At 47.4% G+C, this 25,620-nt stretch overlaps 1 protein-coding gene across 1 annotated transcript in view; it reads left to right on the top strand.

Annotated features, from left to right (window-relative positions):
• The window catches only part of TMPRSS13 (transmembrane serine protease 13), a gene marked incomplete at its 5' end in the record, with an annotated part of 110,671 nt that extends 86,150 nt beyond the window's left edge, over positions 1 to 24,521 (top strand). Inside the window, 10 exons of the mRNA XM_049857350.1 lie at positions 2,446 to 2,568; positions 3,584 to 3,713; positions 5,727 to 5,819; positions 6,830 to 6,873; positions 8,741 to 8,903; positions 10,198 to 10,370; positions 20,115 to 20,213; positions 21,782 to 21,924; positions 22,065 to 22,217; positions 23,068 to 24,521. Coding sequence (XP_049713307.1) covers positions 2,446 to 2,568; positions 3,584 to 3,713; positions 5,727 to 5,819; positions 6,830 to 6,873; positions 8,741 to 8,903; positions 10,198 to 10,370; positions 20,115 to 20,213; positions 21,782 to 21,924; positions 22,065 to 22,217; positions 23,068 to 23,094 — 1,148 coding nt within the window. The remainder of the gene's footprint in view (positions 1 to 2,445; positions 2,569 to 3,583; positions 3,714 to 5,726; positions 5,820 to 6,829; positions 6,874 to 8,740; positions 8,904 to 10,197; positions 10,371 to 20,114; positions 20,214 to 21,781; positions 21,925 to 22,064; positions 22,218 to 23,067) is intronic.
• Positions 24,522 to 25,620: the final 1,099 nt, after the last annotated feature.

Here is a 25,620-nt window from a genome sequence, read left to right as displayed (position 1 = left end):
AGACTTAATGGTCTGACTGAGGCTAGAAGGACCCCAGACCTTCTGTTAGCCCAGGACAGGAACCATTCCCAAGCCAACTCTTCAGACAGGGATTGGTCTGGACAATGGGATAGAAAATGATGCTGGTGAGGAGTGAGCTTCTTGAATCAAGTAGACATAAGGGACTATGTTGGCATCTCCTGTCTGGAGGGGAGATGGGAGGGCGGAGGGGGTCAGAAACTGGCAGAGTGGACTAGAAAACAGAGAGTAGAGGGAATGAGTATACTGTCCCATTAGGGGGAAAGCAGTTAGGAGTATATATCAAGGTGTGTATAAATTTTTGAATGAGAGGCTGACTTGATTTGTAAGCTTTCACTTAAAGCACACACACACAAAAAAAGGTTTACTTCCTTGGAAACCCTATGCGCAGTTCTACTCTGTCCTATAGGATCGTCACAAGTCAGAATCGACTTGATGGCAATGGGTTTGGTTTTGGAACCATATGAAATAAGAGCCATATGAAATAACCTGTAGAGGGCTGTGTTCATTGCAGAGGCTCAGAGGCTTCAGCATGGTTTCCCAAGTCCCTGAGAGTTCCATCTGGCAGATCTTTAGCCCTCCCAGGACCTTTACCCCTTTCAGGACCAGGGAGGTGGTTTGACTTCTGCAGGTCACAGAGCATGCGGTGGGGTTAGGACTGGAGCTCGGGCCTCCCTACTTTCTGTCCAGTGGTCTCCCTGGACATTTGGGTTTGTAAGCATTCTGAGACGGCACTGTTGAGGGTTCCCCTGGAGACTCAGTGCCCTGGGTGTGGGGGGGAGAGGATGGGAAAATCCAAAATATCAGTAGGAATTTGTATTTGGGTTTGGAAGGCTTGGGATCCCCTAACACTGACTCTTTGAATACCCCACTGAGCGAATATGCTTGAGGGATTTTTTTCCGATCAGTAATTTTCATGTTTTTTGTTTCATAACTAGCATTTTTAGAGTGTGATTTTTTTTTTTTTTTTTTTTTTTGGCCAGGCATTATGTCATTATCTCATTTATTCCTCATGAACCAGTTGTTGCAGACTGAATAAAAATAGTGTCCCTCAAAAATGTGTGTCAACTTGGGTGGCCATGATTCCCAATATTGTGTGATTGCCCACCATTTTGTCATGTGATGTGATTATCCTACAGGTTGTAAATCCTACCTCTATGATGTTAATGAGGCAGGATTAGAGGCAGTTACGTTAATGAGGCAGGACTTAATCTACAGCATTAGGTTGTATTTTGAGTCAACCACTTTTGAAATATAAAAGAGAGAAATGAACAGAGAGGAGGGGGACCTCCTACCGCCAAGAAAGCAGGGTCTAGAGCAAGCACATCCTTTGGACCCAGGGTCTCTGCACTGAGAAGCTCCTAGACCAGGGAAATATTGATGACAAGGGCCTTGCCCCAGAGCCAACAGAGAAAGAAAGCCTTCCCCTGGAGCTGGGGTCCTGAATTCAGACTGTGAGACAATAGATTTATATTTGTTAAAGCCATCCATGTGTGGTATTTCTGTTATAGCAGCACTAGACGACCAAGACACCAGTGAAGTTATTATGAGATCTGGGGGAAATCTAGGGACTCTCAAACCTTTACTTAGTGTAGCTGAGAGCAGGAGAAGTGGGGGGTCTTGGCTGAAGAATCAGTTGAGGACAAGAGGCAGGGTGAGGAGTTAGAACTGGGGCTGGTTAAGCATGCTTAGCCATACAAGGGGAGGTTTCACCAGTCTGTAGGGGTGACAGAGACTCTAGTTTAGAAAGAGAGTGATGTTAGAGAAAGAAGTCATGAAGCTGATTTGCAATTATGGTTTGTAAAGCTGTTTTCTTTTAGACACAACTTGGGAATCAACCACCTAGAGTTGGTCATTGAATGGGAAGATATTTAAAGGCATAAAGACAAGTAATGGAGCAAGTACTGAATACAGGCGGCATCTTGTTTAAGGGAGAGGGAGAAAGAAGAATAGGAGCTTTGAAACTAAAAGAATGGTAGTATTCAAGACCACGGGACTGACAGTGGCTGCGTGTATGTGACTGTGAAGATAGAAATCCCTTTGCTGGAGCACAGAGAAGAGGGATGCCAGAGGGATTCTGAGAAGCGGCCTCTGGGTTACTGGAGGAGGTGGTTTCTCTGACTACCACCGAGGCTACCATGTAGGGCAAGGGAGCTCCCAGTGTAGTACACACCTCCAGACACATCTCTCTCTCTCTTTCTCTCTGGATGGCTGGCTGCTCGAGTCTGCCTGGTGCAGGAGCTTTCTGGAGCATTCCGGAGCATTCCTGAGCAGCCTCTTTCTCCATACAGATGGGGGACGAGAGCCCCAGAGCCCAAGAGGGATTGCAGGTCGGTGTCTCAGAACCCCCAGGGTCTTGGGCTACTTAGTGTCTTGTCTCTCTGGGACTGGCATTCACCCCAGCTGTCTGCTTCTTTTTTTTTCCAGTCTACTTCTGGCGGGGCCCTATAGGGATCAAGTACAAGGAGCCAGTCGAGAGCTGCCCCAAGCATGCAGTTCGCTGTGATGGGGTGGTGGACTGCAAGCTCAAGAGTGATGAGCTGGGTTGTGGTAAGGAGGCTAAGCATGGGTGTATGTGTGTACATGTGTGTGTGCACGTGTGTGTGTGCATGTGTGGGTGCATGTCCATGTGCAAGTCTGTGAGTATGTCCTCTGGTGACTGCAAACTGTGGTGAAAACTGTGTATCAGCCTCAAATAGGAGGCAACGGACAGGGAGTTCAGAGGACTGGTTCCTAGTCATAGTACAGGGTTTGAAACCTGGCTTTGAGCGCTGTGTGACTTGGGCAATTCACTTGTCTTCTCTGGACTTCAGTTTCCTAATTTGTCAAATGAGTGGACTGGACAAGATTAGTGGTTCTCAAATAAAATTTGACAACTCCCTAATATCAGATTGATCAAAGCAGAGCAGCTCTGGCCAGAAGAAAGTATGGGGCAGGGGGCCCCATCCATGTGCCTTTCCTTGTTACCTACAAGGTGACCTCTGACTTCTCACCTCTATGGTTTCATGAAGGTCAGTCTGTAAACTACTGGCCTCGATGATCACCACAATGACCCCAGAGACTTCTTTGGACGCTGGTCATCAGTGGTTTCTGTGTGCACTTGTCTGTGTAGCCCTCGTGTGCGTGCTGATCCACGTGTATGCACCTTTTGTGCCCATTCCACCTACATGGGTGGGCCCTGTGTGTTCACATGTGTGCAGCCCATGACTGTGACCCTCTGTGTCTGAGCTTGTGAGCAAACAGACTGCAAGCCTTGTCTTCCCTGGCCACTCTCTCGTTTGGCCATGTCACTGCCCTCTCAGGATGCTGGCTCCTGGCGGTGCTCCCCCTCCTTCCAGCAATGATTCCCGGCTCCCGTCAGATGACATACTCTCTGCCCTGCCCCAGCCCCTTGCCTTGGCTCTGCCTTTCCTGAGGGTCCTGGGCTTCCGATCACTGGCTGACCATTACTCCCTGGTGCCTGCCTCAGGACTGGAGCTTCTTGGAGCCTTGCTCAGTTCACTCCCCAGGAGCATGAACCTTCCTGGGTACTGAGGACCTCCTCTGCCCTTCTCTTGGCCTGCAGTGAGGTTTGACTGGGACAAGTCTCTGCTTAAAGTCTACTCTGGAACCTCCCATAAGTGGCTTCCTGTCTGCAGTGACAGCTGGAACGACACCTACTCAGAGAAGACCTGCCAGCAGCTGGGCTTTGAGAGGTAAATCTGCCCCCGGGGCCCCAGCTTCATGCATGTCTCAGGCTCTTTGCAAGAACCTCCTATTAAAAGAGCCCTTAAGGACCAGGGCTGAGGTCACTAGCTCAGGAGTCTCTTGAGTTATCCAAAGGTACAGTGGCCCTGGCACTAATTAGTCTCGGGTAAGCTGTTTCCACGAGGCCAGTGTAAGTATTTGTAGAGGAGGAGATGTAATAACATCAGTTCTTTGTATTAAAGCACCCTCATGTCCATTATCCCATTTAATGTCCTCGGTGGCCCTGTAAGGCGGGCAGGCCAATGGGCAGGCCTCCTTACATTAGGGGACTAGAAGCTCAGGTGGTACAAAGATCTTCGATGGGATTTGGACTGTAGCAGTTGTGACTTGAGCAGTAGAACTGCTTAAACAGGGAAAGAGATGGGGCAGGTCTGGCCAGGAAAAGCCATAAGAGTCCTTGGCTCAATAATTTTTAAACAAACAACAACAACAACAAACAGCTGGTGGGTGGAAACCCAGGTGGCACAATGCTACGGCTGGTGGCTAACAGTGCTATGGCTGCTAACCAAAAGATTGGCAGTTCGAATCTACCAGGTACTCCTTGGAAACCCTGTAGGGCAGTTTTACTCTGTCCTATAGGGTCACTATAAGTTGGAATCAACTCGACGGCAAAGGGTTTGGTGGTGGGGTGGGAGGTAGCATGAACAATGACCTTCCCATTGAAGGAGTCTCTAATTTACAGGCCAGCTATCCATCTCCAACCTCCCTTCTTGGTCTGTGGATTTGGGGTTTCACCAATGTATGTGGGGTTGAAGGGAGAAGGGGCTAGGATATTATTCAGAGCCATATCTGTAGAAGAAGCACCTGGAAAACTAGGGGTTGGGAGTTAGGACTTAGAGCCAGTTCTCCTCAACTTCAGAGCTGCAGTCTATAAAACAAGGATCAGGAGGGTCTGGTTGGAAGACGACAGACATCTGAGGTCCTATCTTACGTCTTTTATCAACGATGTCTGTGACCTTATGCAAGTCTGAACCTCCTTTGAACTTCAGTAGATGGCATCATTTATTCAAAGGACATTCATTAAGCTTTTATTATGTGCCAGGTACTATGTGGCACCCAGACACAAAGGCATAAGACAAGATCCCTGCCCTTGAAGGACCTCTAGTATAGTGTCCATGAGAGATACTTAAACCAATGTGATATGTAATGATAAGGATATGTGCAAAGGGTGCCTAACTGTACTTGGAGGAGAGAGCAGAGCCTGGAGGAAACAGTACTCTGGGTAGAGGAACAACATGTGCAGAACATGGTGTCATTCATAGGCATACCATGTTCTTGAAATGGACATAAGTTCCGTGAAGATAGTGGTCCAGGGTCATCCACATCAGAATCACCTGGGTAGCTAGTTCAAATGCTAACCCATTGAATCAAAGTCCCTGGGATCAGAACTGGACACCTGCTTAGCAAACACCACTAGGTGATTCTTATGCACACTGAGGTCTGACATCCAATAGGCTAGCCCAAAGTTTCTCAAACTTAAACAGGCAAACTGACAACCTGGGAGGGGTCTTTAAAATGCAGATTCTGGTTCAGTAGGTTGGGGTGATGCTGATGCTGCTCCTCCACAGACCACAGCTTGAATAGAAAAGGGCTAGATGAGCGCTTCTCATACTTGAGTGTGTGTCAGAAACCCATGGAGAACCTGTTAAAGCAGATTGCTGGGCCCCACCCTGAGTCTCAGATTCAGGAGGTCTGGGGTGGGGCCTGAGAATTTGCATTTCTAACAACTTCCAGATAATGCTGACACTGCTGGTTGGGGGAACACACTTTGGGGACTACCGGGCTGGTTCCTAGGGCTGGGGTAGGTGGGGCAGTGGTAGAATATGTGGGTGGGGCCTTGACTTCCATTCAGACTGTTATGGCCCAGTTCCCTCAGCAGGGGCGGTGGCGACTCTAATGCGGACTGGGGGTGGACTCTGTCTCAAGGCTGCTCATTCTCCTTCCCCTCTCCTCCCTTGCAGTGCCTACTGGACAGCCGAGGTGGCCCACAGGGACTTTGCTAGCAGTTTCTCAGTATCCAAATACAACTCCACCATCCAGGAAAGTCTCCACAGGTACGGTGGGGGCAGGCCAGGCTGACTGTTCTGAGGGTTCCCTTTTTGAGCAGGGGCAGACGAGGAGTGCAGAGGGGGTGGGCTTTGAGTCTAGAAGCCCCTCTCCCTTGGCCTTTCTGGGACTCAGCCTCCAGGCGTCCATCATGAATGTTCAGGGACACCTCAGAAATAGTCCTCATTCACCCCACCACCCACTCATATGAAAGTTCTTATTTGAGGCTTGGTGCAGAGAGGGCCGCAAAATCAGGGGTGCCCCCGAGTTTACCTGGTTGCTGAGGACAACTAATAAAACTTGCGGCCACCAGTCAGCCAGGTGTTTGGACTGAAAGCCACTGAAGGGAGTGGGCTGGGGTGGGAAGGGAGAGCATCACTGGCCTTAGGAATGGGGTGGGGGTGCAGCAGCAGGGGGAGGGCCAGACGTGAGTGGTCAGGGCCAGGAGGCCCACCTGGGACACATCGTTGTCTTCCTGGGCCTTGTCATCCTCTGTGGTCTTTGGCATGCAGCCCCCTGACAGGGAGGGTGGAAGGACACTCCACCAGCTAGCATTGTTTACCTTGGGGAGGGGAGAGGCGAAACAGGCTCTGAGAGAAAAAGGGATGCTGAGGGCAGGAAGCGAACTAGCTGCATCCTGGATGCCTGCTCTGTGCAGGTGGGCTTGTACGTTACATTCCTGGCCGAGCAGTGAGGAGCTGTGTCAGAGGGGCAGTGGTCCACCTGTTTAGTTGTGGAAAGATACCGGGCTAACGAAGTCATGGGGTCAAAGGACACGAATCTGGCCAATGTGTGCAGTCTACCACAAGAAAACAGGGGGATTTGCACTCAGCCATCCCCATTCCCAGGGAAAGCACTTGCAGGGCCTATTCCACTGGGTGGGAGAAGATCAGAATCTCCATCTTCTTGTGCAAAAGGTAGCTTCCTTGGAAATGGGGTGGGACCTCAGCAGGAGACAGGTTTCCTGGAGGAGATAGCTTATATATCTCTTTTCCCACCTTTGTGTCTCCTCCTGCAGGTCTGAATGCCCGTCGCAGCGTTATGTCTCTCTCCAGTGTTCCCGTAAGGAGAGGCTCTTCTTCTTGGACTGTGGCTTGTGTCGGGTAGCAGTCAGGGGGAAGAAGGGTGGTGCCCCTCTGGGAGAAATGGCTGGTCCTGGAGGTCCAAGCCAGGAAGAGGTGCTTAGCCAGCAGGCCTGTTTCAAAGCCTGGGCCTCTGGAAGGCACTGGGGCAGTTCCTAGACAGCACTGCCCTTCCCCGACTGACTGCTAGGAGCTCAGCCCAGCAACCTCACTCTTTCAGGCAAGCCATTTGAGTCTCCTGGATTTTAGACAGAGGGCAGAGAACTGGGAGAGTAGGTTCTGGGCCAGCTTAAAGCTCCTGTATCAGTAAACATGGAACTAAATTGAGATCGAGATCTAGAGCCAACATTTACTGAGTACGAACTACATGCATGGCACTGTGCTCGTCTCTCTACAAATACGGTGGCATTTAATTCCTACACTAATCCTATGAGACAGGTGCCATTCCAAAACCAAAAAACCAAACCCATTGCCATCAAGAACTGCCCCATAGGGTTTCCAAGGAGCAGCTGGTGGATTCAAACTGTGACTTTTTGGTTAGCAGCTGAGCTATTAACCACTGCGCCACCAGATCTCTAAACCAAAACCAAACCTGTTGCCGTTGAGTCGATTCTGACACATAGCGACCCAGTAGGACAGAGTAGAAATGCCCCATAGTGTTTCCAAGGCTGTAACCTTTACGGAAGCAGACTGCCACATCTTCGTCCTGCAGAGCGGCGGGGGGTTCAAACCACCAACCTTTCCGTTAGCAGCTGAGCGCTTAACCACTGTACCACCAGAGCTCCTTCCAAGCACCATTACTTCCCAGTTATAGGTACGGGGTTTTTTATAGGTACGGGGACTGAAATGTTCAACTTGCTTAAGGTCAGACAGCTAGTAGGTGAGGAGCTGGGATTCGACCCTGGGTCTGTCGATGGTTCCGCAATTGCTGCATTCTCAGCGATGGTGGTGGGAGGCACCCCTCTGAGCAGGCCGGACACTGTGCCGTGGATGGACTACCCACTCACTCAGACCATTGCCGCCTCCTCACTCTCTCCTGAACAGGACACGTGTTTGAACACACTCCGAAGGCTGTCTTCCTTGTCCATGATGGTGGAGGATGTCTTGCTCTAGAATGTGGTGGGAATTGTTCCCTTGGGATGGAGTGTTTCTAACAGCTCTAACTAGTCCATCGGGGAACCATGTGGGCACAAACCCAACCCATGCATCATGGGAAGTGTATTTATTCTATGTTTGGAAATACATGATGTCTTAGATGATAGCAATCCCTATCATAACGCTTGTCAATTCAAGGTTCGTGTTAGAATTGGCCGACTTTCCTGAGCACCTGACAGCAGCCCTGGAATCCCCCAGTGTAACTTCAATACCTGGCACTGTCCCTGGTGGCACAGTGTTTAAGAGCTCGGCTGCTAACAAGAAGGCTGGCAGTTCGAATTCACCAGTTGCTCCTTGGAAACCCTGTGGAGCAGTCCTACTCTGTCCTACAGGATCACTATGAGCCTGAATCAACTCGACTGCACAAGTTTGTTTTTTTTTTTTTGTGCCCAAGGCACCAGGCACTCAGTAAACATGCGTTGAATTGATGAAAGAATGGATGAGTGGGGGGAAAAAAGAACCTGCCTGGGATCAAAGTTCCCAGTGGATGATCCTGGAAAACTAAGCCACAATGTGGCAGGTCCACTTTGGCAGGAAACAGCAGGGCTTCCATCAGATTAGGTGAGCACCACAGCATCCGAGGGGGGGTGCTTTTTGGGACTGGGCTGCCAATCCTGTCAGGATCTGGGGGAGCATGGCTGGGATGCTAGAGAAGTGGGGTTCAGGGTTTGTTTCTTCTGCTTCCTCTGCAGACTGCGGACTGAGGGCCATGACTGGGCGGATCGTGGGTGGGGTGCTGGCCTCAGACAGAAAGTGGCCTTGGCAAGTCAGTCTCCACTACGGCACCACCCACATTTGTGGGGGCACTCTGATCGACGCCCAATGGGTACTCACTGCTGCCCACTGCTTTTTTGTGTAAGTGCCTGAGGGGGTGGGTGACTTGCTGCTGACCAGGGATCGCGGTCACCAGGCAGGGCTGAGAGCAGACTGACTTCCCCTTCTCCAGAGAAGGAACTTTGTGTGTAACCCGACCCCCACTGACCAGTGGTGTGACTTGAATGGTCACTCAAGGATCATGATTTGTAGTTGGTATTTGATCCTGGGAATGTGAGTTGGGAGTACGTGTTCTGAGCAGGCCCAAGGATGAGAAAATACTGGGAGAGCGGCCAATGACTAGTGATGAGTCCCTGGGCGGTACAGCTGGTTAACGTGCTTGGCTGCTAACCAAAAGGTTGGTTTGAGTCCGCGCAGAGGTGCCTCAGAAGAAAGGCCTAGCAATCTAATTCTGAAAATCCAGGCATTGAAAACCTTATGGAGCACTGTGCTACTCTGACACACATGGTATCACCATGAGTCAGAATCAATTTGACTTGGGAGCCTACCCCTGAAAAATGCTGTTCCTGCATCCTGCAACTGAAACTTGTAAGAAAGAAGCCCGAGAAATCAGGACCGCTGTCCCAGAAACTGAGGGACAGGGGTTGCCAGCAGGATAGTGGAATGAGCTTCTGACAGTCGCCAACCAGGCTCATCCTGGTGGTGATCTGCAGCCCAGGCAGGTGGGCAGGAAGGGGCTCTGGACCAAGCCTCAGGGGCTCGGGCTTCCCCAGTAATGAGTTTTCAGCAGGTCACTTTGCCCTTTCTAAATCTCGGTCTCTGCTTCGGATAGTACTACTGACATCTGCCCTGCCTGCCTTCTTGGATCCTTGGTGGGGTGCAGAGGAGGTTCAGCAGTTCCCATCAATTCTGACTCAGGACGATGATGTGTGTCAGAGTAGAACCGTGCTCCGCGCGATTTTCAATGACTCATTTTTTGGAGGTAAATCATCAGACCTTTCTTCTGAGGTGCCTCCAGATGATCTTAAACCTCCAGCCTTTCGGTTTGTAGCCAAGTGTGGTCACCGTTTTCCTCACTCAGGGATGCAGAGGAGAAAGTGGGGGTAAATGCCGCATAGAAGTCTTACTCGCTCCCTTGCTCCCTTTATTATTATAAAGTGACGGCAGCCAGTTTGGATTTTTTGGGGAGGAGGGGTGGTGGTGTTGGGCAATTGTTTTGGACCCTGGGCCCAAGAAAGAAGGCTCCTCCAGAGGTCACTTTGTCCCTCCCTCTGCCTCCAGCTGGTGCTCTGCTGGCTGCTTTCTGTGTAGCAGATGGTGCCAGTGAGCTTTGCCAGCTCAGTAACTGGACCATGGTAGTCTGTGGTTTTTGCAGCACCCGGCAGAAGATGCTGGATGGCTGGAAAGTGTACGCAGGCACCAACAACCTGCAGCAGCTGCCCGAGGCAGCCTCCATCTCCCAGATCATCATCAACGGCAACTACACCGACGAGCAAGACGACTACGACATCGCCCTCATGCGGCTCTCCAAGCCCCTGACCCTGTCTGGTGAGTGGATCCGTGCCTGCCACGCCCCACCCAGCTCCCTCGGAAGCCCTCTGGGCCCCAGCCCTTGTAATTGGCAGCATCTGTCGGCCTGTCTGGGTGTCCCAGAGCTTCAGAATGGCAGAAGTCAAAGACGCTTAAAGATCATTTAAGCCAACATTTCTATTTTACCACTGGGGAAACTGAGGCCCAGGAATTGAAAATATGTTTGCCCCAAATGACATGTCACACATTGCAAGTTGGTGGCAGAGCCAGAGCTTGGATGCTGATCTTGTTGTTGTTGTTGTGTGCCCTCAAGTCGATTCTGACTCATAGTGACCTTATGGGCCAGGGTAGAGCTGCCCCATATGGTTTCTAAGAAGTGACTGGTGGATTCGAACTGCTGACCTTTTAGTTAGTAGCCTGAGCTCTTAACCACTTTGCCACCAGGGCTCCAGATACCGGTCTTAGTTAATGTAAATAGATTAAATTGTTTCACTGGTATTTGCTGACCACTTAACAGGGGCCAAACAGTGGCAGGCATTTTACCTATGAGGAAACAGAGGTTTAGGGAGAGAGAATTACCCAAGCTTGGGATTGGATCCAGGTCGATCTGACTCCCAAGCAGAGTTCCTCCCATCTGGCTTTTCAGCTGGCAAGTTGCTTACCTGCATTTGAGAACAAGACGAGCACACATGCAACTAGTTGCCCCGAGGTGGGGGCTAACAACTAAATGAGGCTCTGTAAGTGGTATGGAAACCCTGGTGTCATAGTGGTTAAGAGCTATGGCTGCTAACCAAAAGGTCAGCAGTTTGGGTCCACCAGGTTCTCCTTGGAAACCCTATGAGTCAGTTATACTCTGTCCTATAGGGTGGCTATGAGTCAGAATCGACTTGATAGCAATGGGTTTGGTTTGGTTTTGGTAAGTGGTACAGAAGTTCTGAGGAGGAGACCACCTTGGACTGGGGATGTCAAAAAAGACTTTACTCATTCACTCAGTCATTTGTTCACATATCAAGTACTTAAGTACTTCTACTATATGGCAGGCCCAGCAGATGCAATGGCAAACAGGACAAAACAGAGACACACATAAAGACAGACATGTATGGTAAAGGCCAGTGATGCTGTGTCGGGGGAAGCCCAGAAGAGCCATGGTGACAGGATGGGAAACCTAATCAGTCTTGGCAGGCTAGGGGAGGCTTCCCTGAGGAAGGATAGGTAAGCTGGGTCCTGAAAGAACTGATGGAGCCAGGAGAAGGCGAGTTGGGAGGGATCCTGAAGAACGGGTCGGGGGTCTTCCAGCATAAGCAAAGTTATACAAGAAAGAAAGGCAGGAGAAGTGCTTCCCTCGGAGGACAGGGATTTCCAGAAGCCTTGGTGGACTCTCTGGTTAGCCCAGCTGTTCTCATACTGTGAGTCTGCGAGCTCCTGTTTTCTGGCATATTAACTATGGAGGCAGTATCAGGAGTTAGGGCAATTAGAGCATCGGATTGGTATGAAAAGGAGGAATGGGGCGGAGCTTCGCCCACCAGACGCAAGCCTGCAGTCATCTCTAGGTGCTCCGCACTTCCCTCGTCCTCCTCCCGCCCTGTCCCTGGAGCCTGGGACTGTGAGGGGTCCCCACTGCCCCCCAGCTCTGCCACTCATGCACATATACCATAGGAGGCAATCTGCCTTCTCAACCCGTTGAAACCCATTTAGCTAAACATCCAAATTTCACCTCCCGCTCTCCTCAATGTTATATGGAATTCCAAAACAAATGAGTTTCTAAAACCAAATGAAAGCTATTGTAAAGTTGCATGTCCTTTTCAGACTATGCCAGTCCCTCTTCAGACTCTGGTAGGCCCCTGGGAAGTGAGCACGCCTAGTCTGAGAATCACCGCTCAGATTTTCTAGGAAAGACCTGATTTATGGGGTCTCGTGGTCAGACCATGTGCCCTAATTTTTGGTTTAGAAATCAGGGCAGATTTTTCTTAAACTCATTGGACAGGTAGAGCAGCTCGAATTCACAGTGTTCTCAGAAAATGTGTGAAAACTCGCTGATAAATTTAATTCCCCCATTAAAATGAGGAACATAGTGGAATACATAACTGTGTTACACATTTTTAGGGTCCCTGGGTGGCATGCAAATGGTTAAGCACTCAACTACTAGCCAAAAGTTTGGCAGTTCAAACCCACCCAGAGACACCTCAGAAGACAGGCCTGTCAATCTGCTTCTGAAAGCCCACAGCTTTAAAAACCCTGTGGAGCAGTTCTACTCCGCACACATGGAGCCCGCATGAGTCGGAATCAACTCAACAACATCTAACGACATATTTTCAAGACTCTACCTCTCAAGGATTGGTGTAGAATATTTTAAGAAATCATGTTTTGCATTTTTGGTTAATAACTGATCCTATCACTTCATTTATATTTGTTTACTCTCTAACAGACGAAGCATGGTAGGCACCAAAACTAGTTGTTGTAGGTGCTGTTAGTTGGTTTTGACTCGTAGAGACCTTATGTATAATAGAACGAAACATTGCCTGATTCTGCACCATCCTCGCAGTCATTGCTATTTTTGAGCCCATTGTTGCAGCCTCTGTGTCAATCCATCTCATTGAGGGTTTCTCTTTTTTGCTGACACTCTACTTTACCAAGCATAATGTCCTTCTCCAGGAATTGGTCCCTCCTGATAATATGTCCAGAGTAAGTGAGACAAAGTCTCACTATCCTCGCTTCCAAGGAGCATTCTGGCTATACTTCCTCCAAGACATATTTGTTCATTCTTCTGGCAGGCCGTGGTATATTCAATACTCTTCACCAACACTATAATTCAAATGAGTCAATTCTTCTTTGGTCTTCCTTTTTCATTGTCCAGTTTTTGCATGCATATGAGGCAATTGAAAATACCACAGCTTGGATCAGGCACACCTTAGTTATCAAAGTGACATCTTTGCTTTTTAACACTTTAACGAGGTCTTTTGCAGCAGATTTTCCTGATGTGATATGTCAGTCGATTTCTTGACTGCTGCTTCCATGGCCAGGTGCTCCTTGGAAACTCTGTGGGGCAGTTCTACTCTGTCCTATAGGGTCGCTATGAGTCAGAATCGACTCGACGGCAGTGGGTTTGGTTTGGTTTCCCTTCCATGGACGTTAATTGTGGATCCAAGTAAGATGAAATTCTTGACAACTTCAATCTTTTCTCCATTTATCATGATGTTGGTTATTGGTCCAGTTGTGAAGATTTTTGTTTTCTTTATGTTGAGGTGTAATCCATACTAAAGGCTGTAGTCTATGATCTGCATCAGTAAATACTTCAAGCCTTCTTCGATTTCAGCAAGCAATGTTGTGTCATCTGCGTATCATAGGTTGTTAGGCTTCTCTGATCCAAAGCTTAAAGCCCAACTTATGGGAGAAGGATTTAACATCCATTCATTTGGTAAACGTTTATCAAGTAGTTAATAGGTATCAGGCACTGTTCTAGGTTTGCAATGCTGCAGTGAACATAACAGACAATTGAGAACACTGCAGACGTCCTATCCATCAACTCATTTTTTCATTCCTCAAATTCGAGTTTGGTGGCTGAATGCCCCAGTCCATCTAGAGATACCAGTACTTAGAGGGCGCTTACAAAGTGATACACAACAGCACCTCCTAAATTTTTTATACCTTTTTTCTTTTGTACTTTAGATGAAGGTTTACAGAATCCATTTCTCATCAGTTAGTACACACTTTGTTCTATGACATTGGTTAACAACCTCATGACATGTAAACACCTTTCCCTTCTCAACCCTGGGTTCCCTATTTCCAGCTTTCCTGTTCCCTCCTGCCTTCCAGTCCCTGCCCCAGGGCTGGTGCACCCCTTTAGTCTTGTTTTGTTCCATGGGTCTGTTTGATCTTTGGCTGAAGGGTGAACCTCAGGGGTGACCTCATTGCTGAGCTGAAAGGGTGTCTGGGGGCCATACTCTCAGGGTTTTTCCAGTCTCTGTCAGGCCAGCAAGCCTGGTCTTTCTTTTTGAGTTAGAATTTTGTTCTACATTTTTCTCCACCTCTATATGAGACCCTATTGTGATCCCTGTCAGAGCAGTCAGTGGTGGTAGCCAGGCACCATCTCATTGTTCTGGACGCAGTCTGGTAGAGGCTGTGGTAGGTGTGATCCATTAGTTCTTTGGACTAATCTTTCCCTCGTATACTCTAGTTTTCTTCATTACTTCTTGTTCCCGAAGGGGTGAGACCAGTGGAGTATCCTAGATGGCTGCTCACAGGCTTTTAAGACCCCAGACTCTACTCACCAAAGTAGAATGTAGAACATATTCTTTATAAACTGTATTAAGCCAGTTGAGCTAGATATTCCCTAAGATCATGGTCCTCACAGCCCTCAGCCCAGCAATTCAGTCCCTCGGGGAGTTTGGATGTGTTTATGGAGCTTCCATGACCTTGCCTTGGACAAGTTACGCTGGCTTCCCCAGTATTGTGTACTGTCTTACCCTTCACCAAAGTTACCACTTATCTCTTGTCTCTTTAGTGTTTTTCCATTCCCACTCCTCCCCTCCCTCGTAACCATCAAAGATTGTTTCTTTTTGTGTGTAAACCTTTTCATGAGTTTTTACAGTAGTGGTCTCATACAATATTTCTCCTTTTGTGATTGACTTAATCTCACTCAGCGTAACGCCCTCCAGATTCATCCATGTTATGAGATGCTTCACTGATTCATCGTTGCTCTTTATTGTTGCGTAATACTCCATCGTGTGTATGTACCACAGTTTGTTTATCCATTCTTCTGTTGATGGGCATCTAGGTTGTTTCCATCTTTTCGCTATTGTCAGCAATGCTGCAGTGAACATGGGTGTGCATATGTCTATTCGTGTGACAACTCTTATTTCTCCAGGATATATTCCAAGGAGTGGGATTGCTGGATCATATGGTAATTCTATTTCTAGCTTTCTAAGGAAGTGTCATATCATTTTCCAAAATCGTTGTATCATTTTGCATTCCTACCAGTAGTGCATAAGAGTTCTGATCTCCCCACAGTGTCTTCAACATTTGTTATTTCCTGTTTTTTTGATTTGTGTCAGTAATGCCAGGGTGAGATGGTATCCCCTTGTGGTTTGGATTTGCAATTTTTAATGACTAGTGATCACAAGCATTTCCTCATGTGTCTGTTGGCCACTTGAATGTCTTCTTTTGTGAAGTGTCTGTTCATATCCTTTGCCCTTTTTTAAATTGCATATTTGTCTTTTTGTTGTAGAGGTGTTGGATTTTCTTGGAGATTTTAGAGATTAGACCTTTGTCTGATTTGTAATAGCTAAAAAATTTTCCCAGTGTGTAGGCTCTCTTTTTACTATTTTGGTGAAGTCTTTTGCTGAGCATAAGTGTTTAATTTTTAGAAGATCCCAGTTATCTAGCTTATCCTCTGGAACTCGTGTGTTGTTGGTTGTAGTTTGCATCCTGTTAATGCTGTGTATTAGGGTCTCTAGCATTGATCCTATTTTTTCTTATATGAACTTTGTAGTTTTTGGCTTTATATTTAGGTCTTTTGAGTTAGTTTTTGTATATAGTGTGAGGTATGGGTCCTGTTTCATTTTTTTCGCAGATGGACCTCCAGTTTTGCCCGCACCATTTGTTAAAAAGACTGTCTTTTCCCCGTTTGATAGACTTTGGGCTCTTGTTGAAGATCAGGTGACCATAACCAAAAAAAAAAAAAAAACCAAACCCACTGCCATTGAGTTGATTCCAACTCATAGCGACCCTATAGGACAGAGTAGAACTGCCCCCATAGAGTTTCCAGGGAGCACCTGGTGGATTCAAACTGCCGACCTTTTGGTTAACCACTACGCCACGAGGGTTTCCCAGGTGACCACAGGTGGGTGGATTTACATCTGGGTTCTCAATTCTGTTCCATTGTACCTGTCTTTGTACCAGTACCAGGCTGTTTTCACTACTGTAGCTGTATAGCAGGTTCTGAGATCAGGTAGTGCAAGTCCTCCTACTTTATTCTTTATCCAGGGTTTCTTTCCTTTCCATATAAACTTAATGATAAGTTTTTCCATCTCTTTAAAGAATGTTATTGGTATTTGGATGGGTATTGCATTGTATTTGTAAATCACTTTAGGTAGAATTCTCATTTTCACAATGTTGAGCCTACCTATCCGTGAGCAAGGTATGTTTTCCCATTTATGAAGATTTCTTTTGGTTTCTTGAAGTAGTCTTTGTATAGGTCTTTTACACCCCTGGTTAGATTTATTCCCAAGTTTTTTGTTTTGTTTTAGGGGCTATTATAAATGGTATTGTTTTCCTGATTTCCTTTTCATTATTCTCTTTATTGGTGTATAGGAATCCAACTGATTTTTGTATGTTCATCTTGTATCCTGCTGCTCTGCTGAATCTTTCTGTTAGTTCCAGTAGTTTTCTCACGGAGTCTTTTGGGTTTTCTGTGTATAGTATCATATCAACCACAAATAGGGATAGTTTAACTTCTTCATTACTAATTTGGATGCCCTTTATTTCTGTTTCTTGCATGATTGCTCTAGCTAGAACTTCCAACACAATGTTAAATAGGAGTGATGATAAAGGGCATCCTGGTCTTTTTCCTGTTCTTAAGGGGAGTGTTTTCAGCCTCTCTCCATTAAGAATGATGTTGGTATAGATTCCTTTTATTATGTTGATGAATTTCCCTTCTATACCTATTTTATTAAGAGTTCTTATCAGGAATGGTTGTTGGGCTTTGTCGAATGCCTTTTCTGCATCGATTGAGATGATCATGTGATTCTTTTCTTTCCTTTTATTTATGTGGTGGATTACGTGGATTGATTCTCTAATGTTAAGCCATCCTTGCATACCTGGTATGAATCCTACTTGGTCATGGTGTATTACTTTTTTTGATATGTTGCTGAATTTTGTTGAGGATTTTTGCATCTATATTCATGAGAGATATTGGTCTGTACCTCCTAAGTATTTTTGCCTGATTTTGGACAAAGGCCCAAAGACCATTAAATGGGGGGAAAGACAGTCTTTTTAACAACTGGTGCTGGCAAAACTGAATGTCTATCTGTAAGAAAATGAAACAGAGCCCATATCTCAACCATACACAAAAACTAACTCAAAATGGATCAGATACCTAACTATAAAACACAAAACTATAAAGACCATAGAAAAAAACAATAGGGTCAATGCTAGAGACCTTAATACATGGCATAAACAGGATACAAACCATAACTAACAATACACAAACACCAGAAGATAAGCTAGATAACTGGGATCTTCTAAAAATTAAATACTTATGCTCATCGAAAGACTTCACCAAAAGAGTAGAAAGAGAACCCACAGAGTGGGAAAAAAAATTTTGCTATGACAAATCTGACAAATGTCTAATCTCTAAAATCTACAAGAAAATCCAACACTCTACAACAAAAAGACAAATAATCCAGTTAAAAAATGGGCAAATGATATGAACAGACCCTTCACCAAAGAAGACATTGAGGCAGCTAACAGACACATGAGGAAATGCTGGAGATCACTAGCCATTAGAAAAATGTAAACCAAAACTACAATGAGATACCATCTTATCCCAACATTACTGGTACACACACACACACACACACACACACACAAAAGAAACAGAAAATAACAAATATTGGAGAGGCTGTGGGAAGATTGGAACTCTTATGCACCGCCAGTGGGAATGCAAAATGGTACAACCATTTTGGATAATGATACCGAGCTTCCTTAAAAAGCTAGAAATAGAAATACCATATGATCCAGCTACCCCACTCCTAGGAATATGGCTTAGAAAGATAAGTACCATCACACAAACAGACATATGCATGCCCGCATTCATTGTGGCATTATTCACAATACAAAAAGGTGGAAACAATCTAAGTGCCCATCAACAGATGAATGGATAAACGAATTATGGTACAGACACACAATGGAATACTATGCAACAAAAAAGAGCAATGATGAATCTGCGAAACATCTCACAACATGGATGAATCTGGAGGGCATTACGCTGAGTGAAGTAAGTCAATCACAAAAGGACAAATACTGTATAAGACCATTATTATAAAAACTCGTGTAAAGGTTTACATACAGAAAAACAATCTTTGATGGTTATGAGGGAGGGGAGGGGTGGGGATGGAAAAGCACTTAATAGACAATAGATAAGCAGTAACTTTGGTGAAGGATAAGACAGTACACAATACTGGGAAAGCCAGCACAACTTGACGAAGGCAAGGCCATGGAAGCTTCATAGACACATCCAAACTCCCTGAGGGAACAAATTACTGGGCTGAGGACTGGGGACCATGGTCTTGGGGGTATCTAGCTCAATTGATATACAAAAAAAAAACAAATCAGTAGCTACTGAGTTAATTATGACTCAGAGCGACCCTGTAGGACTGAGCAGAACTGCCCCATAGACTTTCCAAGGAGGGCCTGGTGGATTCGAACTGCTGACCTTTTGGTTAGCAGCTGTAGCACCTAACCACTATGCCACCAGGGTTTCCTAAATTGGCATAGCATAGTTTATAAAGAAAATGTTCTGCATCCTACTTTGGGGAGTAGCATCTGGGGTCTTTAAAGCTTGTGAGCAGCCGTCTAAGATACTCCACTGGTCTCACCCCATCTGGAGCAAGGCAGAATGAAGAAAACCAAAGACACAAGGGAAAGATTCATCCAAAGGACTAATGGACCATAACTACCACAGCCTCCACCAGACTGAGTCCAGCAAAACTGGATGGTCCCCAGCTACCACCACTGACTGCTCTGATAGGGATCACAATAGAGGGTCCCATACAGACCCGGAGAAAAATGTAGAACAAAATTCTAACTCACAATAAAAGACAAGGCTTACTGGTTTGACGGAGACTTGGAGAAACCCCGAGAGTATGGCTCCCAGACATCCTTTTAACTCAGTACTGAAGTCACTCCTGAGGCTCATCCTTCAGGCAAAGATTAGAAGGGCCTATAAACAAAATGAGATTAAATGGGCACATGAGCCTAGTGGCAAGGACGAGAAGGCAGGAGGGGATAGGAAAGCTGGTAATTGGGAACCCAAGGTTGAGAAGGGGAGAGAGTTGACACATTGTGGGGTCAGCAACCAATGTCACAAGACAATATGTGTATTAGTTGTTTAATGAGAAACTAACTTGCTCTGTAAACCTTCATCTAAAGCACAATTTAAAAAAAAGTTTCACTGCCCTAAAAATATAAATAATAAATAAATATTTTTGAGTGTGGGAGCAAGTTAGCAGCTGCCCAGTAGCCCACATGTCTAGGGATGTGCTTTTCCTGCTCGGATAAGTTGTCTCATGCTGGAATGAGTGAACATTTGGAGAGAGAGCCAAGGCCCTGGCCAACCAGCAGGTGTCCTTCCCAGACCAGTTTGGACACATTGCTGAGACACCGTGGCGTAACACCTGGGACTTAGCCTGCTGCTCCTTGCTCTGATAGGACGGCATGCTAAAGGCTCAGCCAGGAAAGCCACTCTTGGAGGGGAGAGACTCAATCGCCAGAATCAGCTTAGCCCAGGGGAGCTTCTAAGGCATATGGATCTGCCCACATGGCAACCATTGAAAAGAGAATGGCTTTGGGTCCTCTGGGATCACACTGAAGACTGGAGGGGACAAGACAAAGTGATGTCATTTCTTGCCTGGCCCGTTCCAAGGTCCTGGAGGATTCAGAACCACTCTGGGGGCAAGTAGGACATTGGTACTCCTGCATCTCCACCCTTCGCCCACCAAAACTCCAACCTTCCTCCTTAACTGATGTCTTGAGGTCTTGTTGCAGCTCACATCCACCCTGCCTGCCTCCCCATGCACGGACAGACCTTTAGTCTCAATGAGACCTGCTGGATCACAGGCTTTGGCAAGACCAAGGAGACAGATGGTGAGAGGCAGAGATCCTAGAATGTGTGTGTGTGTGCGCATATGTATGTGTGTACATGTGTGTATGTGCAAAGAGTGCATGGGTGATGTGTTGGGGTATGTAGATGAGGGCTTGGGGATACAAGCTTTTGGGCCTGGGTGTGTATGTGTATATACATACTCCCATGTATATAGGAAGGCAGTTAGTGTGACAGTGCCGCCTAGCCACCACCACCAGGAAGACACCTGTAGTTGAACAAGTTGGGTTTATTGCTCATTGCTGTGAGGGAGAACACACGCTGTGGAGAACCATGGGCATCTCAATAAGAGGGCGTTAGAAAGGATTTATAGGATTTGAGTGGTTTGGGGTTCAAAGGAGTAGGTCTTTTTTCTAGATTGGATGCAGAAGTAATTCTGATTGGGCAACTTAATAATGTCAACAAGGAGAAAAGAATAGATTGAGGCTAAAACGAATTGGTAAAGAAGCAGCAGTCACTCATGTTGGCCGAGAAAGGAGGGTTATTTGACACTTTTGTGGTTTGCACAGTGATCTTGGTTTGCCTGTGCTTAAACAAGAATATGAAGTGGTCTGGTTTTTTCTTCTTGTTTTTGTTTTTTGCCTCACTTCATCATGGTCACAGAGTGGCCTTGTTGGATATCTGAGTTCTGTGAGATTATCGTATTTTCTTCCAGTAACGCACCCAGGCAAATAACTCGCCCACACATATAACACCAGGAAATTGGCATAACGTGCAATAGCAGTTGTGCGGTTGGCAAAAAACGTATAACACGTGCATTATTTGCATAAAAATACATTATTTATGTTCAGCAGGGGAACACCATGGCCTGGATGGTCTGGCTGCAGGCTGTTAGAATCAGTCCAGCTCTGGGTGTCAGGACTGGTTTGCTCAGGTTCAGTGTGATGGAGTGATCACTGCCCTGGGAGGGGACCTTGTTCTGTTCTTGGCTCTGATAACGACTGCTATCTGACTACGGCAAGTCATTTCTTCAACCTAAATGTCCTCATCTGTAAGTAGGTTAATAACAGCTGCCCTTATTAGGACACATTTAAAAAAAAAAAAGCTCGTTATGAAGTCTATTCCAACTCGTAGTGATCCTATAGGATAGAGTAGAACTGTCCCAGAGGGTTTGCAAGGTGGATTTAAACTGCCGCCCTTTTGGTTAGCAGCCTAGCTCTTAATGCGTGCCATTGGGTCTCCATAGCTACCCAAAGCAAGTGAACCGATACATCTGATGCTGCTTTGAACATAGAGAAGCATTGGGCAAAATGTGAGGTAGCCTGATAGGCTTGTGAGTTTATCTGCGAGTGTGTGGTGAAAATACAGAGTGTATGCATCTGTTTCTTGTGTAGTGCATTTGTGTTTGGTGTGTGGATGTGTGTGCCCGTATGTCCTGGGCATTCAACACAGAGGACCCCACTTGGGCCAGAGACCAGGCACAGGAATGGTGCCCTCCAATCCCAGGAGGCCGTGAGTCTAGGTCCTGGGGTGAGCAGCTAGAAAGCCATGAAGCAGCCTGGAGTCTCACTCCCTTCATATTCTTTCTTTCCTTCATTTCTCTTTCCTGCAGACAAGACATCCCCTTTCCTCCGGGAGGTACAGGTCAACCTCATCGACTTCAAAAAGTGCAATGACTACTTGGTCTATGACAGCTACCTTACTCCTAGGATGATGTGTGCTGGGGACCTTCAGGGAGGCAGAGACTCCTGCCAGGTAGACCCTTTCTGGGTGGGGCAAGGGTCCCAGGACCTGGGGAGTGCAGTGTTAGGACTGGAGTGAGAATCAGGTGCCCCGCCATTTCCTGCACAAGGGCCACACCTCCCACCCTGCTGATGTTCTCATTCTCCCCACAGGGAGACAGCGGGGGGCCTCTTGTCTGTGAGCAGAACAACCGTTGGTACTTGACAGGAGTCACCAGCTGGGGCACAGGCTGTGGCCAGAGAAACAAACCTGGTGTGTACACCAAAGTGACAGAAGTCCTTCCCTGGATTTACAGCAAAATGGAGGTGAGAGGCCTGAGTGGGGCACTCTGCATGGAGCAGGCTGGGAACTCCCAAAGTTAGGGTGTCCAGAAGACGGCTGACGGGAGGCTTTCCCAGGACCTTAGGCAGAGGTACTTTCATCCCCTCACATTTGAGGTGTTCAGAAGGGACAGAAGACCAGGAGAGAAAAGAAGTCAAATGCAGGACCTGTTGCCGATCCCAGCTACGTTTGCTTCTTTCCTTTCTCGAGTACAGAGCTCTGAGGGTTGAAGAAAGGGTGGCCTAGGCCCAGGCGCCAGCCCTAATAGCACTCTCCTCTCCTCATTGATGCCAAGCTGTGAGTTCACACAGGCCACTGAGAGGGAGTGTGGTAGGAGGCCTCCCCCTTCTTGGCAGGAAGCTGGTCTAGTGGGTAACCAGCATCAGGTGATGGGCATCTATCCCTCACTCTCTGCTGACCTAGTTCAGCCCAAGCTTTCCCCAGGCCTGCTGTCTTTTAGCTGTAAAACAACGATGCCCAGCTTTTCCCTTCCCTGCCAGGGGCAAGAGCAGAATAGCGGAGAGGTCAGGTGGGAAAGCAGAAGGTTCAGTGTGGTGGGTCTCTCAGAACTTGCTTCTGACTTTTCCCCCTTGCTGCCCCTCTTTTCTGAGTACCAGTTACCGTCGAGTTGACTTCAACTCATGGCAACCTCGTGTGTGTCAGAGTAGAACTGTGCTCTACCTCCAACCTTTTGGTTAGCAGCTGAGTGTGTTAACCGTTTGCACCACCTAGGGACTTTCCCCAGTGATAGCTGGGCTGAATTTTAGGCTTCGGCATCTGCATTCTCCTCCCACTTGGCCTACCCTGGCCCTATCTCCCTGTTCTCTTTCTCAGAGTGAAGTACGCTTCCGGAAATCCTAAGGAGCTGTCCTGCTCCGCCTCACAGCACTGGCTGCTGGGAAGACTCTGGCTGAAGTGACTGGGCCATTTACAACATCACCTGGGATAAAGGCCACCAGGCACCTCATTACAGGCACCTCCACTGTCTGCCGCCTCTGTGAATGTGTGTGTGTGTGAATATGTGTGTGGGTATGTGTTGCTGCTCTCCCAACTTCTTCGGAAACCAGGGGACGTGTCATCTCTTCCTGAAATCTCAATCCCAGGCTTGAAACCGTCTGGAGATATCAGTTTGGGCACTGTGAAGGCTCCAACATGCGATGACAGTCCACAGTGGCGTGAAAGAGGTGGAGCCCAGGGAAGGGCCTGGAAAATGACATCAGGAATTCTTGTCCCTCTGACCCTGACCTGAAGACTACCTCAGGATGGCCAGACAAACCTGCAGCTCAGGTGACATCACTGCTGTCCTGCGGCCAATTAGCAGGTTTTGTTGGAGTACCAGATTCCTGATGCCTGGACTGTCCTTAGCAGAAAGATATTTGCATTGGTGTCACAAGTTGCATGCTCAGACCTCGTGCTGGTGCCATGGATGCCAACAGCTGGGCTGTGGCTGTGGTCATCCAGGCTGATGATTGTTAATTGGGCTAACTGGACTTGTTTGGCCACAAGTTGTTAGGACATATTTTATTTTATTTTTATATTTAAAAAATGGAAATAGGTGTATTTTTAAAGATTCTCCCTAAAGTCCAGGAGACTTGAAAGCTAGCATCAATCACCCCAAGAACTCCAGGGAACTCACAGGAATTGTACTGTGCTAAAGTCTTGTGGAATGTTCTGGGCCCTGGGCTGGAAGGGACTGGATGAAGGGACTGAACAAAGTTCTCAAGCTGGACATCTTTCAAGCCAATTCGGCTTCTGGAGCCCTTTGAGATATTCAGGGAATATCTGAATATTTGGGCTGGCAGGCAAGTCCCACACAAAGAGAGCCATACACCGTAAACACTGTTGCTGCCTCCATGGGCTGGAACCAGGGGGTGAAGAAATGGATGCTACTCCTGCTTGGGCCCAACGCACCCCGTGAAAATCCAGGTGGACAGGCGTCTCTCATACTCAGGAGCTGTTCTGGCTCCTGGGACCTTGGAGTTTCTTCTCAGCTTTCTCCATCTGTCAATTTCTCCAGTGTTCCTGAAGCATAGCACTGACATGGAAGCTGCTGTGGAGAAGAATCTAACACTGCCCCCAAGCCCTCCAAACAGCCCTTCCTCCTCCTACAAGCCCTCAGTGCTTGGGCTTCTCACCAGTTGAAGCCTGGGCCTTCCCAGCCTTTTCTCGGAGGCACTGGTTTGCCCCCAGTCTCCTCGCCTTCTTTAGGCCTGTCTGGGCTCCTTGTGGTGCTATGATTCCTGCAGGCAGAGCCCAAGGGAATCCATCCCAGCCCATCCACCAGGTACCCTGGTTACAGGCAGCTGCTAGGGGGTGGGTGGTGGGGGGCAGGGGGAGGAACTGCCTCTGAAGAGCAGGTTGGAGTTGGCTAGAGTGGCTGGGCAGAGCCTGATAGGGATGGTTACATTGGTTACAGGTGGGGAGGTAACGTTCATGTCCACAGTAGACCTCCAGCAATGGTCTTCAACAATAAAATTTGCGTGACCTGAAGAATTTGTCTTTGGATGTTTTACTGGCACCCATGTAGAAAATTGAGATTGCCCACCTAGGTGCTCAGACAGCCTCAATTTTGATTCTTAGTTTGGGTTCTGCTCACTTAATCATTTCTCTATCTCTCTGTCCCTCTCTCTCATCCATCCATCCATCCATCCATCCATCCATCCATCCATCCATCCATCCATCCATCCATCCATCCATCCATCCATCCATCCATCCATCCATCCATCCATCCATCCATCCATCCATCCATCCATCCATCCATCCACCCACCCATCCACCCATCCACCCATCCACCCATCCACTCACCCACCATAACAGTGCCTACTCTGTGCCAGGCACTTGTGCCAGTCCTTGGGCTGGGGGTAGAGGGCTGGGGGAGTTGGGGGGAGGGGAGGAATGTACAAACAGCATGATGTTGTCCTTAAGGAACTCATGGTCTAAAGTAGGAACAGGAAAGTAAGCAGGCAGTACTGACACAGTATGATGGAAGCTATGGTTGAGTGTGGACACGGTACTTGAAACACAGATGAGAAGCCACTAGCCACATCAGTCTATAGAGGTCAGGGAAGGCTTCAAGAAGGCTTCAAGTGTGAGGTGTGAAATGAGTCTTAAAGAGTAAGTGAATATTCACAAGGCAGACAAAGAGCAGAGAGAAGGGCCCTCTAGTGCCTGTCTTTTTCTCTCCTTCATCTTTCTCCATCTCTGCCTCTGCTAACTCAGCAAGAGGCATGTTTATAAGGAAGCCCCAATGCTTACTCAACTATTTCCATTGTTTGTGTTACCAGAATAAGGTTCTGGCCTCTCACTGGTCAAGAATGAACAGGTAAGGCATGCGAAATTTTCCACACAAACAAAATTTTATTGAAGAGGCTTGCAAGCGGAGATGAG

This window comes from Elephas maximus, chromosome 17 (assembly GCF_024166365.1).
Source record: "Elephas maximus indicus isolate mEleMax1 chromosome 17, mEleMax1 primary haplotype, whole genome shotgun sequence".
Classification (NCBI taxonomy): Eukaryota; Metazoa; Chordata; class Mammalia; order Proboscidea; family Elephantidae; genus Elephas; species Elephas maximus.
The sequence above is the reverse complement of the archived record's forward strand: the minus strand, read 5'-3'. Positions and strand labels throughout refer to the sequence as shown.